Source organism: Carlito syrichta, unplaced genomic scaffold (assembly GCF_000164805.1).
Source record: "Carlito syrichta isolate Samal-C Ts95f unplaced genomic scaffold, Tarsius_syrichta-2.0.1 Scaffold287784, whole genome shotgun sequence".
Lineage (NCBI taxonomy): Eukaryota > Metazoa > Chordata > Mammalia > Primates > Tarsiidae > Carlito > Carlito syrichta.
In genome coordinates, this window is record NW_007231880.1 from 12,475 (window position 1) to 24,604 (window position 12,130).

General features: G+C 47.8%; 1 protein-coding gene across 1 annotated transcript in view; it reads left to right on the forward strand.

Annotated features, from left to right (window-relative positions):
* The first annotated feature begins 1,139 nt into the window (after window positions 1–1,139).
* The window catches only part of SLC13A4 (solute carrier family 13 member 4), a 48,673-nt gene continuing 37,682 nt past the window's right edge, over window positions 1,140–12,130 (forward strand). Inside the window, exons 1-2 of the mRNA XM_008053037.2 lie at window positions 1,140–1,893; window positions 7,930–8,058. Coding sequence (XP_008051228.1) covers window positions 1,795–1,893; window positions 7,930–8,058 — 228 coding nt within the window. The 5' untranslated portion in view covers window positions 1,140–1,794. The remainder of the gene's footprint in view (window positions 1,894–7,929; window positions 8,059–12,130) is intronic.

A 12,130-nucleotide genomic window follows, 5' to 3' on the forward strand; every position in this document is an offset into this window, starting at 1 on the left:
ATTCCAACCCATCCTTTGACAGCAAGATGATGTCACAGGGGACTTGGGCTCGTTATAGCTGCACCTGCCTTGGAAGTCAAGAAGAACGGGTTTTCTGCGGTCAGTTTTCCTTTAGCCTGGAGACTGTTTCCAGGCAACAGAGCCATAGATCTTGGGCTTCCATTCTTTCCATTCTGTGAACTCAAGAGAACAGGGGATTTATAGCCCCTTGACTCTGCTCAGCATCCCCAGATCAATGTAATGTTACCAAGGACCCCACGTATAGGATGCTTGGGCTTTTTTTTTCTTTTCTTTTCTTCTTTGTCTCAAATCCACATGTCCATTCTGAGAAAAGAGACTATCAGTTTCTCCCAACCTGTAGTAGGAGAAATCCCAGAGTTTAGTTGCTGCTAAGACCTTGTCCCTAAAGTTGTCAGCTTCTTCCCTGTCAGGTCACCTCCTGCTGTGTACCAGCCACAAAAGGTCTTGTTTCCTTTTTGGAACACCTCATAGAGGAGCATTTGGGCACCTATCAGCCAAAAAGACCATTGACATCTGAGCATTTGACTGGCGTCTAGACCTGGCCAGAGAGGCAGCTCCCCTTCCCATCCTTGCTAAAAGATCTGGGTCTTTCTTACAGGGTCAAGCCCTCTGCTGGCCTAGACCTCTTGCATTCCCAGGTGCTGAAGGAGGGAAGTCTGAAAGCCTTAATTTTGTGCACTCTGGGACAAATTTCTCCAGATTAATATTGCATTTTCTCCCTGCCACCAGTCACATCATTTTCCCAAGGATTAGACCAGCAAGTGGCCCTCCCAGGGAAAGCACTGTGTCCTATGCTCTGAAACAGTAAAACAGTGCTTGGGAAGGTGAGATTATGTTTATGATAATAGTCATCACTTCGGCCCTAAAATGTGTGAGAAACTGAAAAATAAGCTTTGCAAGCTGCCTGGGTTCTGCAGAATCAGCAGGCCCCTGCTGTGACCAATCAAGCACTGCATTTGGAAGAGATATTGGCTCCTTCTTTTCAACTTGCCGATTGGTTTCAAGAAGTGGGCGGAGCTGCTGCCTCTGTCCCGGCTTCCCATTGGTGGATGAGAGTTAAAGGTGGGCCTCCAGCAACTTTTGTCCTGTGACAAAAAGGAATGTCCTGGGGTTTTTTGTCTTTTTTGGAGGCCCAGGCTCAAGGCAAATTCTAAGTTAGGAAAGCAATGCGAAGGAAAGAAATTTGAGCAGAGTTAAGGTGGCAGGTCCTCAAGAGGCCCGCGACCCAATTGGAAGTCCGCTTGCACCTCTGAGCAGCTCAAGTGCTGGTTTGAAGAGAAGTGGATACTAGATTTTTACCAACAGCGAGCATAGGTAGGAGATGAAACAGGCACAACCCAGAACAGGCCATCAAAGGGAGGAAAAATGATGGAGAGCACAATGTGTTCTGAGTATTTTTAATTGTTTTAAGCTTTTAAATGATTTCTTCAAGGCCACGCAGCAGCAGTAAAGGTGTCACCGTAATTGATTAAGAGTGCTTCTGCTGACACCCAGAATGAAGTGGCTCTGTTACTAATCGAACCGAGAGGGACCACCATGCCCCCGTTCACAATCCTTTCCCAGTTCCTTTCTGCTGGTCATAAAACCATGCTCATCAAGCCCACCTAAGGAGGCCAGCAGCCAGCCTCTCGTGGACCCGGGGATACAACTGCTTTCCATTCTGCCCAAGAAGAGAGAGGACTCCTGGAAGCCAAGACAGGTTTACGAAGTCCTTCTGGAAAGAGAGCAGCATCCCGCAGGGAGCAGGCCGAGGCCTGGAGAGGGGACAGCGACATGGGCTTGATGGGGGACCTGCTCCGGGCCCGGAACCTGCTGCTGGTCGTCTTCGTCCCACTTCTGCTGCTGCCCCTGCCCATCCTCCACCCCAGCAGCGTGAGTACTGACCGGCCTGCTGGGCCAGGGCTGGGGAGAGGGTCAGGGGTGAGGGGGGAGTCGGTGGAGCGAATGGGGTGCTCAGGCAGTCCCTAAAAATGGTTTTCTGTGGCTTTGAAGAAATGGAAGTGTTTTTCTGGAAGAACCAAAATAGCTTCTTCCTAAACACTGTCATGTCCATCCCTCTATCCCAGCCCAGGTCTCCAATTCCACAGCCCCGTTACAAGTGAGAACAGAGAAGAGACCTTGCCAGAAATGACAGACTGACACAAGACAGCTGACCAGTCCACCTGACAGCAGGGGCGAGGGGACAGCATGAGAGGGCCAGGTTGGTGGCCTGTACCTGTCATAATCAATTGTGTGGCCACCTCGGAGAAAAACTAGAAATACAGGAAGGCCCTGATAGTGACACTGAGAACGAATCTGGTTGGGAGGGTCCTGCCTCAGCCCCTCACGCTCCCTGTTGACCTTTGGGAACGCCTCTAAGCTGAATGCAGAGGCTGTGCCCTGGTCTCGCACACGTGGTCACAAATCGTTTGGGTTCTCTGTTTTCCTCTCCATGCTCTTGAAGGGCAGACAGAAAATGACATGATAAAAAGGAAACAAGAGCTTCTGGACGCTAGACTGTGACCTCATTTCTCACGAACCTTGTGTGAACACAAGAGCAGAGCTCAAGCCCTGCTACTTCTCCTGACTCCTGGGCACCTGCCTTCCCTACACCCCTGTCCTCCTCGGCCTGCGGCTCCCCTCCCTCAACTGGACGCCCTTGAGATCTTAGGAAAACAAGCCGAAACAGGTTAATCATGTTTGGGGAGGAGGAGGGTGTCTTCCACATCTTGAGTAACTTGGTAACCAAGATTAAGTCAAAAAAGTTAAATACAGGGGATTAGTATTTAACTGGGGGGGGGGGGGGGAAGTGGCTTAAATCTTTAGAGAATAAGTACCCCAAAGTGCCAAAGAGACACTAATTACAACTGGCTGAGATTAACACAGTGATGGCTGATGACATTTTTCCAGTGCTGTACAACCAATGCTCATCAAATCTTCTGCTTTGTCCAAATAGGCCTGATTTTTTTTTCTTGTCTTTTCATGGCTTTTTTTAACTTCATGTCTGGTTGATTTAAGGGAATGTTACCAGAGACACATTAGCCTTCTCTCCAAAGCAGTATCAGGAACCTCACATGTCCCCTTTAACTCAGCCTCTTCATTGGGGACCTTATCCAGTACCCACAGGAGGCATAAACCAGATGCCACACATACAATGTGCCTCTCACCAGTTGTTTGCCACAGCATCAAACTTTTTTTTTTTTTTCAGAGACAGAGTCTCCCAGAGACTGGAGTGCAGTGGTGCAATCATAGTTCACTTCAGCCTCAAATTTTGGGGCTCAAACGATCCTCCCTCCTCAGACTCCCAAGTAGTTAGAACTATGGGTGCGCAGTACCATGCCCAGCACCATGCCCACCTAATTTTTCTTTCCTTTTTTTTTTGTAAAAACAGGGTCTCAATATGTTGCCCGGGCCTATCTTGGACTTCTGGCCTCAAGCAATCTTACCTCCTTGGCCTCCCAAAGCACTGGATTACAGGTGTGAGCCACCATGCCCAGACCTCACACTTTTAGATTCTGATATTTAACCCTTAAAATTCCTAGATGGATTTTCTCACTCTGGACTACAGTTGAAAGTGGTGGCTGAGTGCCTGGGCAGGAGCCCCCAATCTGCAGTTTTGATGGTTCTTCAAAGTGACAAGCCCCACCTGCATTTTAGGAGGGGTAACCTACCCCCTTTCTGTTGCCCAGCTCTCTAAAACCAGAGATCCAGACTCTTTATCTTGTTACAGAAGAAGAGAGCACAGAGGGGTATCAGTAACTAAACCCTTCTCAGTGTCCCCAGTGGGATAAAAGTTGCACACAACTTCCCAAACTCATTTGATTAAAGGCCTTCCAGTCATTCATGACAGAAATAGCTCAGCCTGTAATCCCAACACTTTGGGAGGCCGAGGTGGGTGAATTTCCTGAGCCCACGTGTTCGAGACCAACCCAAGCAAGTTGATGAGACCTTGTCTCTACAATAAATAAAAAATTAGCCAGGCGTGGTAGTGCGTGCCTGTGGTTCTGGCTACTCGGAAGGTTGAGGTGGAAGGATCGCCTGAGTCCAGCAGGTCGACACTAGGGTGGCCGTGAACATGCCACTGCACTCTAGCCTGGGCAATGGAGTGAGACTCCAACTCAAAAAAAAAAAAAGATGTCAAGCCCCTTCCGAAGAGGGAGGAATGAGATAGCCTTGGGTGGCTGACCTGTGTGGAAGGAGCAATTCCAAGCTTGAGCCAGTAGCAGCCCGAAAAACATCCCACACAGAACAAAATGCCTCTTCTGAACTCTTTATCTGTAAACAGGAGCCCAGAATAATGGACAGCACTGTCCTGTGAAGGCATTGTCTGAATACTCACCAACCGCAACACACCTGCTGATAAGGAGCCAGGGTGTTGATAAAGGGCTTGAGGGGTTCCAGAATATTCTTTCCAAAAGGCTAGAGAGACTTCTCAGCCAACAGGGAAGTCCTGTTCAGTTCAGCCAGCGTTAATTGAGCTGCCTGTCAGACTTTGGCGAGATGCTGGGGACACCAGACTCCTATAATCAAACTTCACAGGGTATTTTGGGATGTCTGAATACAAGTTTACCTACTGAACTTTAAGAAGATTAAGAAAGGACAAGCCAGGCTCGGTGGTTCAGCCTGTAATCCCGCGCCTTTGGGAGGCTGAGGTGAGTGGATTGCCTGAGCCCGCGGGTTCGAGATCCGCCTGGGCAGGCAAGACCTCATCTCTACAATAAAATCAAAAAATTAGCCAGGCGTGGTAGCGCACGTCTGTAATTCCGGCTACTCGGAAGGCTGAGGCGGAAGGATTGCCAGAGCCCAGCAGGTCGAGGCTGCAGTGGCCAGGAGCGGCCACTGCACTCCAGTCTGGGCGACAGAGTGAGACTCCAACTTAAAAAAAAAAAAAAAAAAAAGAAAGGACAAAAGAGAGTTTATGGTGATTTAAGTAGAAATATATGGCAAGACCCTCTACAGGTAGTCTTGTTACAGCCGGATCCAATAAATTGGCTACTATCCTTCACAACCAACTAAGATACGAAAGACTGGGAGAAAAGCTCTGGAGTGTTTCATTTAATTTCTACAACCAGGTTATAGAGAGACAGGTCAGCATCATTCTCAAAAATTCCACTCCAAGTAACACAAGTTCATTCCAATACTTATGCCCCAAACTCAAAGCCCTTCAACCACCCCAAGTTTGAAGCCTATGTGCAGTTTTAGCATGACTCAAGATTTACATTAACAATTGTTGATACATGACCACTGACATGACACAAAATCTTCCAGTCATGCTGACATTTTAGGTAGCACTTTGGAATTTACAATATGTTTGTTTTTTAGAGGAAGGTGCAGACAATTGCAATATGTGGAAGGAAGGGAAAGTCATAATATTTAAGATGATAACTTTAAATTGTTTTAAAACATAATTGTAGCAACCTTTTATTCCCAGACTTTGGGCTATAACAGTCTGATGTCCTCATATTTACAGATGGAGGAGAGGTGGGCAATGCCCACTCCAAGCTTTCAGACACACTCCTGCCGGCCCTACACCACTCTCCTAATCATTAGGTGGTCTTGCTTGCTGGCTGTTTCTTCTTTATCACCAACAATGTCTTACTAGATAAGATTGGTCTTCTAGCCCAATCAGGCAAGACTGTGCTAGGAGAGGAGAAGGGGCGGTAAGGATAGTGAAGGGGGGGAGAAAGAATGTGCAGTTTTAAATTCAGGTGGCTTTTACGTTTAGTCCAACTCAGCTACAAAAGAGTGCAAGTTTTTAAGACTTTTTAAAATGACTGTTATAATATAACCAAAATGGCCTCTTTTCAGCCTGTAACAGTCTCTTGTTTATTTTTCTGCTTTGAGGAAAATCCAGATAAAAATGATAGTAGATCATCCTGTCTTTAATACTATGAGATGAAGGTAGCCTGGTGACTTCCTTCAATAACTCATTCTCATTTCTAATATCATTTACTATCAAAAAGTTTTCTTCAGGCCAGGTGTGGTGACTCATGGCTATAATCCCAACACTTTGAGAGGCTGAGGTGAGAGGATTGCCTGAGGCCAGCCTAGGCCACAAGGCAAGACATTGTCTCTACAAGAAATCAAAAAATTAGCTGGGCATGGTGGCATGTGCCTGTACTTCCAGCTACTTGGAAGGCTGAGGCAGAAGGATCGCCTGAGTTTAATAGGTCGAGGCTGCAGTAGCTGGTAGCTGTAATCGTGCCTGCCACTGAACTCTAGCCTGGGTGACAGAGTAAGACTCCAGCTCAAAAAAAAGTTTTCTTTAGCTTACACAGAGTCTCCTAATTTAAACCTAACCTTTGCCTGGCAAAAGGAAATTTCTCTCTCTCTCTCTCTCTCTCTCTCTCTCTCTCTCTCTCTCTCCCTCTTCTGCTCTCTTTTCCCTTCCTCTAGCTCTTTCCCCCGCCTTTTTCTCCCCATCTTCTCTCTGCCAACCCCACATTAACTTGTGGCCTGGCAGTGAGCAGGACAAGAAAGGGTTCACAGGAGAGGATGTGGGGACAGACACTCTGTGTTCTTTGTGTTCTACCGGAGTTAACACCTGTCATTCTGTCTCCCAGAAAAGAGATCAGAATTAGGGGGCTTTGAATTCCTTTAGGTGGTTTTCTGTCTGCAGCAAAGAGGGCATTTCTCTGACATTCAGAATGGAAACATTTGTTTTCCTCGGTTGGTTCTGTTGTTTTATCAGCACTGCCAAAAGTTTTATCTTCCCTCTGATCTTTTAGCCCCAGAGGAAATCTCAGTGGGAGCTATGGTCAACAGTGTTGGGCCCAGTTCCCACTTCTCAACCTCAACTTCACAGTCCATGAACATCAGGAGGCTGAGAGGTCCCTCCTGCCAAGCCAGGCCAAGCACTCCTGCTACCCCTCTCTGATGTAACAACCTTTTGTCACTTTTTTTTTTGAGTCAGAGTCTCACCTGTCACCTAGGCTGGTGTGCAGTGGCATGATTACAGCTACCAGCCACTGCAGTCCCGATCTGCTGGGTTCAGACAATCCTTCTGCTTCAGCCTTCAGTAGCTGGTACTACAGGCATGCTCCATCACACCTGGCTAATTTTTTGATTTATTGTAGAAATGAGGTCTCACCAAGTTGCCCAGGCTGATTTCAAACCCCTGGGCTCAGGCAGTCCTCTCGTCTCAGCCTCCCAAAGTGCTGGGATTATAGGCATGAGCCACCACGCCTTGCCTTTCATAACTTTTATGCACCCGTTTGTGCTGCGCCTTCTGAACTCAAGGGGCCATAAACTGAGCAAGATTGTCAGGCTCCTGAACCAGCAGCCAGCAATCAGCGTGGGTCAGACATGAGCCCTGAGGGTTTAGAACTGTGTAGAAATGAACCCACAGCCAACTTGAATTTTCTATAAATGGCCCTGAGTCACTGGGCTTGCGATATTGCCATTATGAAAGCCCTGGATAGTTACCTCTCCAAAGGATAAGCCGGTGACCTTTCTTGACTCCACTCACCAGAGTCATCAGGGCAGTCAGCCCTCCCAGAGGCCACGGATAAGGCAGGCTGGCAATTGGTAAGAATGTGGTGCCCAGTTATTCTATGTACCCTCAGTCTGTGCAGCCAGCAGTGAGTGGGCTGGAGAAAATGCTAGTACACAGTGTTCAGACAGTCTAAAGCAAGGGGCGTTAAGTTCGTTTATTCATTTTTAAAGCCGTAAAACCTCTTTTTTTTCCAAATATAATTTTACATGTAATGTTGCTAGTATATGAATCAAATGAAAGCAAAGCTGCTCCAGCTGTGGCGAGGCTACAGCTTTGGTGTCTGGATTCAGTGCTTTGCTATCTGGGGTAGTCCTGCAGCACACTCAGACTCCCAAGGCTGGTCCGGATGCCTGCTGCCTCGGCCTTGGGTCTCATCAGGAGGCTTGGTGGCAGTGACTGTCCCCATAACTGACCCTCTATTTCGCCCCCTGCAGGAGGCTGCGTGTGCTTACGTGCTGATCGTGACTGCTGTGTACTGGGTGTCTGAGGCGGTGCCTCTTGGAGCTGCAGCCCTGGTGCCAGCCTTCCTCTACCCGTTCTTCGGAGTCCTTCGATCCAGTGAGGTTAGATCACTTGTGGCCCAGCCCCTGCCTGGGTCCCTGCTAGGCCAGTGAAAGGGGGTTCCAGGTGAAGAGAGATGACACAGCATTTGAGGAGGAGGGGGCTTTTCACCCAGAACAACCCCTTATCACTGAACCTTGACACCTGTGGTTTCAGACCCTGAATTTCTCTCCTTTAACCCATGACCCTCATTTCCTTCAAATTGGCTCAAAACTTGCCTTTTTCAGGAAGCCTTACTAGTTTAAACACAACCAGTTGTTCCTTTAGTCTGAAACCCTTTAGGAGCTGTGTGATTGACACCTAGAACTAGTCTTTTACATATGCATTTAGATCATAAGCACAGAGGCAGTAATCAGGTCTCCCATTTCTTGGGCATCTCATCATAAACCTGAGCCCATATGCAGCAGGTGCTCAATAAATGTTTGTTGACAGAAAGAATTACCATGTTTCCCTGAGCCCTGACATTGTTTTCATCTTCTTCCCCAGCTCAAGATTACTGCATGTTCTTTCCTGGATTGTTCTCTCCCTAGAGTCACCTTTTTCTGTTGCTTTCTATGGCATTCTCAAAAGCTAAACAGAAATTGTCAATGAGAAGCTCAGGTTGTGGTCAAATTTCAGAGCAAACCTTGAAGCCTACCACAAATAAGGAAAAAGCAGCCAAAACCCCGGAGCAAGATGAATGATGATCTTCATTCATTAACACCTTGTTCCATTTGAATATCTCATTATAGCATCTGGTTTCTGCTTAGAGTTTCTGATGAAAAGCCAGGATTGTAAAGGTGGGGGAAAGATTATGAGCAGAGACACAGAGGAAGAGGAAAGGGAACTTATGTTTGCTGCTAAGAATCAGGCACTATTCCAGAAATCCTCCCAAGAGCTCTCCGGGGTGGGTGTTAGTATTTCTATTCTATAGGCAGGCTCAGAGAGTTGAGAAACCTACACAAAATCACAAAGGAAAAATAGCAGAACTGGATTTAAACCTATACCTGTTAGATTTCAAAGTTGATACCCTTGCTTCCTATACCATGAGAAAGACATTCTATATGTTATGTGACTTCCTGGTGTTATCAATACCTGGAGTTATGACCAAGAACTGTGGGCCTCTCCCTTTCCGTGACATGAGGAAGGAAGAATGAAACTGGGTCCATCAATGCCTTAGCAATGGACAACAGAACTTCCTTGAAAGTCCAAAGATAGAATTGGGTGACTCCCCGATAGTTGTACTTGACTACAAATGAATGATTTGTCTTTCTATTGGATGGATTCAACTGACCAGTTTTTCAGTGTTTTATTGGGGGGGGGTTGGGTTCCTTCCTTCCTTCCTTCCTTCCTTCCTTCCTTCCTTCCTTCCTTCCTTCCTTCCTTCCCTTTTTTGGATCTCTAAAACTCTCTGAAGTGCTTTTATTCCTAGAGACAGGTATAATACCAATATCCCAGGAACTCATGTAAAAGCTAGTCTGTGACCAGAATCACCAAGCAGTTGCTTCAATTTCTCCCCTTCTTTTGTGGAAAAAGAATAGGCAGTGTGGAGTTTTACGCTTGCCTAAGAAAAATCAGCCTTAGACATGACTTTCCTTAAGACAGGTGTACAAACTTCTTCTGCAGGTTTCTTTTTAAAATCATGAAATCAACCAGGCTCGGTGGCTCAGCCTGTAATCCCAGCGCTTTGGGAGGCTGAAGTGAGTGGATTGCCTGAGCTTGCGGGTTCAAGACCCACCTGGGCAACTTGGCAAGACCTCATCTCTACAATAAACCAAAAATTAGCTGGGCATGGTAGCGCGCGCCTGTAGTTCCAGCTACTTGGAAGACTGAGGCGGAAGGATCGCTGGAGCCCAGCAGGTCGAGGCTGCGGTGGCCAGGAGTGGCCACTGCACTCCAGTCTGGGTGACAGAGTGAGACTCCAACTCAAAAAAAAAAAAAAAAAATCATGAAATCAAAAACCAGTGCAGATGGGGGATGAAAGTAGAGAGTAGAGGGGGAAAAAATGAAGTTTAGAAAGAATTTAATCCTAAGTAATATTTTAAAGTGAGCTAACTATTAATTAAGGGACTTAATTTTTGTATTTCACTATACACAGTCCAAAAGCCAACAGCCTGCCTCAACTGTCAAGCAGACAATGTCTCTGTTTCTCAAGGACGGTAGAGATGTTGCTAGGCAGTGGCTATCCAAGGGCTGCCCCCTTGCCCAGCCGAAGGTCAAATCCATACAGAGAGTCAGAGAGTCTGCCAGACTGCCGAGGCAGTCGTTTGCAAGGGTAACAAGACATTGAGAAGACAGCAGTTGGGAAGGATGACAAGACTTTGAGAAGAAAGGGAGGAGTATCTGGAAGGATGTGTTGCTGTTACTGGGTTGGAGGAGCCAATGGACATGCTTCATCACGTGAGGTGAAAAATCCTAGTCCATCTGGTGAGCTGGCTTTGGCAGGTGATGATTTTAGCAGTTGGGCTACAGGGAGCAGTGTAAGCCAAATATAGTCTGTTTAGCTGACCTTCTTAGCTCCAATTAGAGGAAAATGCCACTGAGGTGGAGGACAGGAGTTGTAGCCCCTTGTGAGCCAGTTAACTTTGCAGAGAAAACACCTGTTCCACAGCCACCAACGGCACCCCTGCACTAGCAGTGCCATGGTTCATGGGGAGAAAGCAAGCTGGTGCTCCCCAGGAGCCCCCAAATCATCTCCTTGCCACACCCCACATCTACCTTGTGCTTGACCATCCCTGTACCACAGCTCAGGCCATCCTTCCACCTTGGAAAGTCCTCTTCAATTCCTTCAGCTTTCAAAATGCTACTCATGCTCTGGCCACACCTTTCCTCAGACCTCAGCTGAAAGTGTGGATACTAGCCAGGCACAGCGGCTCAAGCCTGTAATCCCAGAACTTTGGGAGGCAGAGGCGAGAGGATTGCCTGAGCTCAGGGATTTGAGACCAGCCTAAGCAACATGGTGAGACCTCATCTCTACAATATATCAAAAAATAAGCTGAGTGTTGTGGCACATGCCTATGGTTCCAGCTTCTGGGAAGGCTGAGGCGGAAGGATCGCCGGAGCCCAGCAGGTTGAGGCTGCAGTGGCTGTGAGTGTGCCATTGCACTCCAGCCTGGGCAACGGAGTGAGAATCCAACTCAAAAAAAAAGAAAGAAAAGTGTGGATCCTTCTCTTTGAGGCTATGGATGTCTCTATGTTTCCAATGGTCTATCAGATACGCCAAGTATAAACTTTCTGTAGCCATGTGCTCTTACTGAGATTCATACCCTCTGGGATCTGTAGCATCCTGTGGCCTATCTTCCCAGCACCATCCTGGCATCAGCCCCTGAGCCATGGGTGTTGATTGCAGAGTTTCTTGATGGTGTGTCGGTGGTGTTGTCTCCATAGGAAGGATGTGTTGCTCCCAGTGTGAACCACCTGGGCATGGGCCTGTGTTGCTCAAGTCAGCTAAGATGGCCTATCTGTAGGAGAATGGCCCAGAGGAGGGTGGCACCAGGCCCCGGGGTGGTGTCAAAAGCATGATTTCAGTGCTGGGACTTGGGGACAAACAGGTCTCCGGGAGGCCTGGAGCTACTTCTTATGATGATTGCATGTGCTTTCTATCTTTACCACCCAATACACACTCACACATGCACACGTATGGTCACACTCATGCCCTCACGCGCGCGCGCGCGCGCACACACACACACACACACACACACACACACACACATGCACATGCACACACTTGCTCACCTACAGCCCAGCCAGCTATCTGGAGCCCCGCACTGCCAGCCTTGAGACCAGTCTCCTTTGTCCTCTAGCTCCTGCTGGGACAGGGAAGGAATGAAGGCAGCTCCTGATGGATTAACACAGGCCTCTGCAGCCAAGTGACGCTGGGGTCTGAGGTCACACATCTGCCACCCTTTGGGCTCCTGATCATCTGTCACCCTGTTGGCTCCTGCCAAACTCCTGCCCAAAGCCTTGAGCCTGACTTCTTCAATGTGTTCAGGCTTGGGGCATTTCCTATCACTCTCTATTCTGCCTTCCTGGCCTCTATTCATGCTGGAGGCCAACCCTCCTCATCACACAGGCCTGTGGACGGGTGGTCCAAGC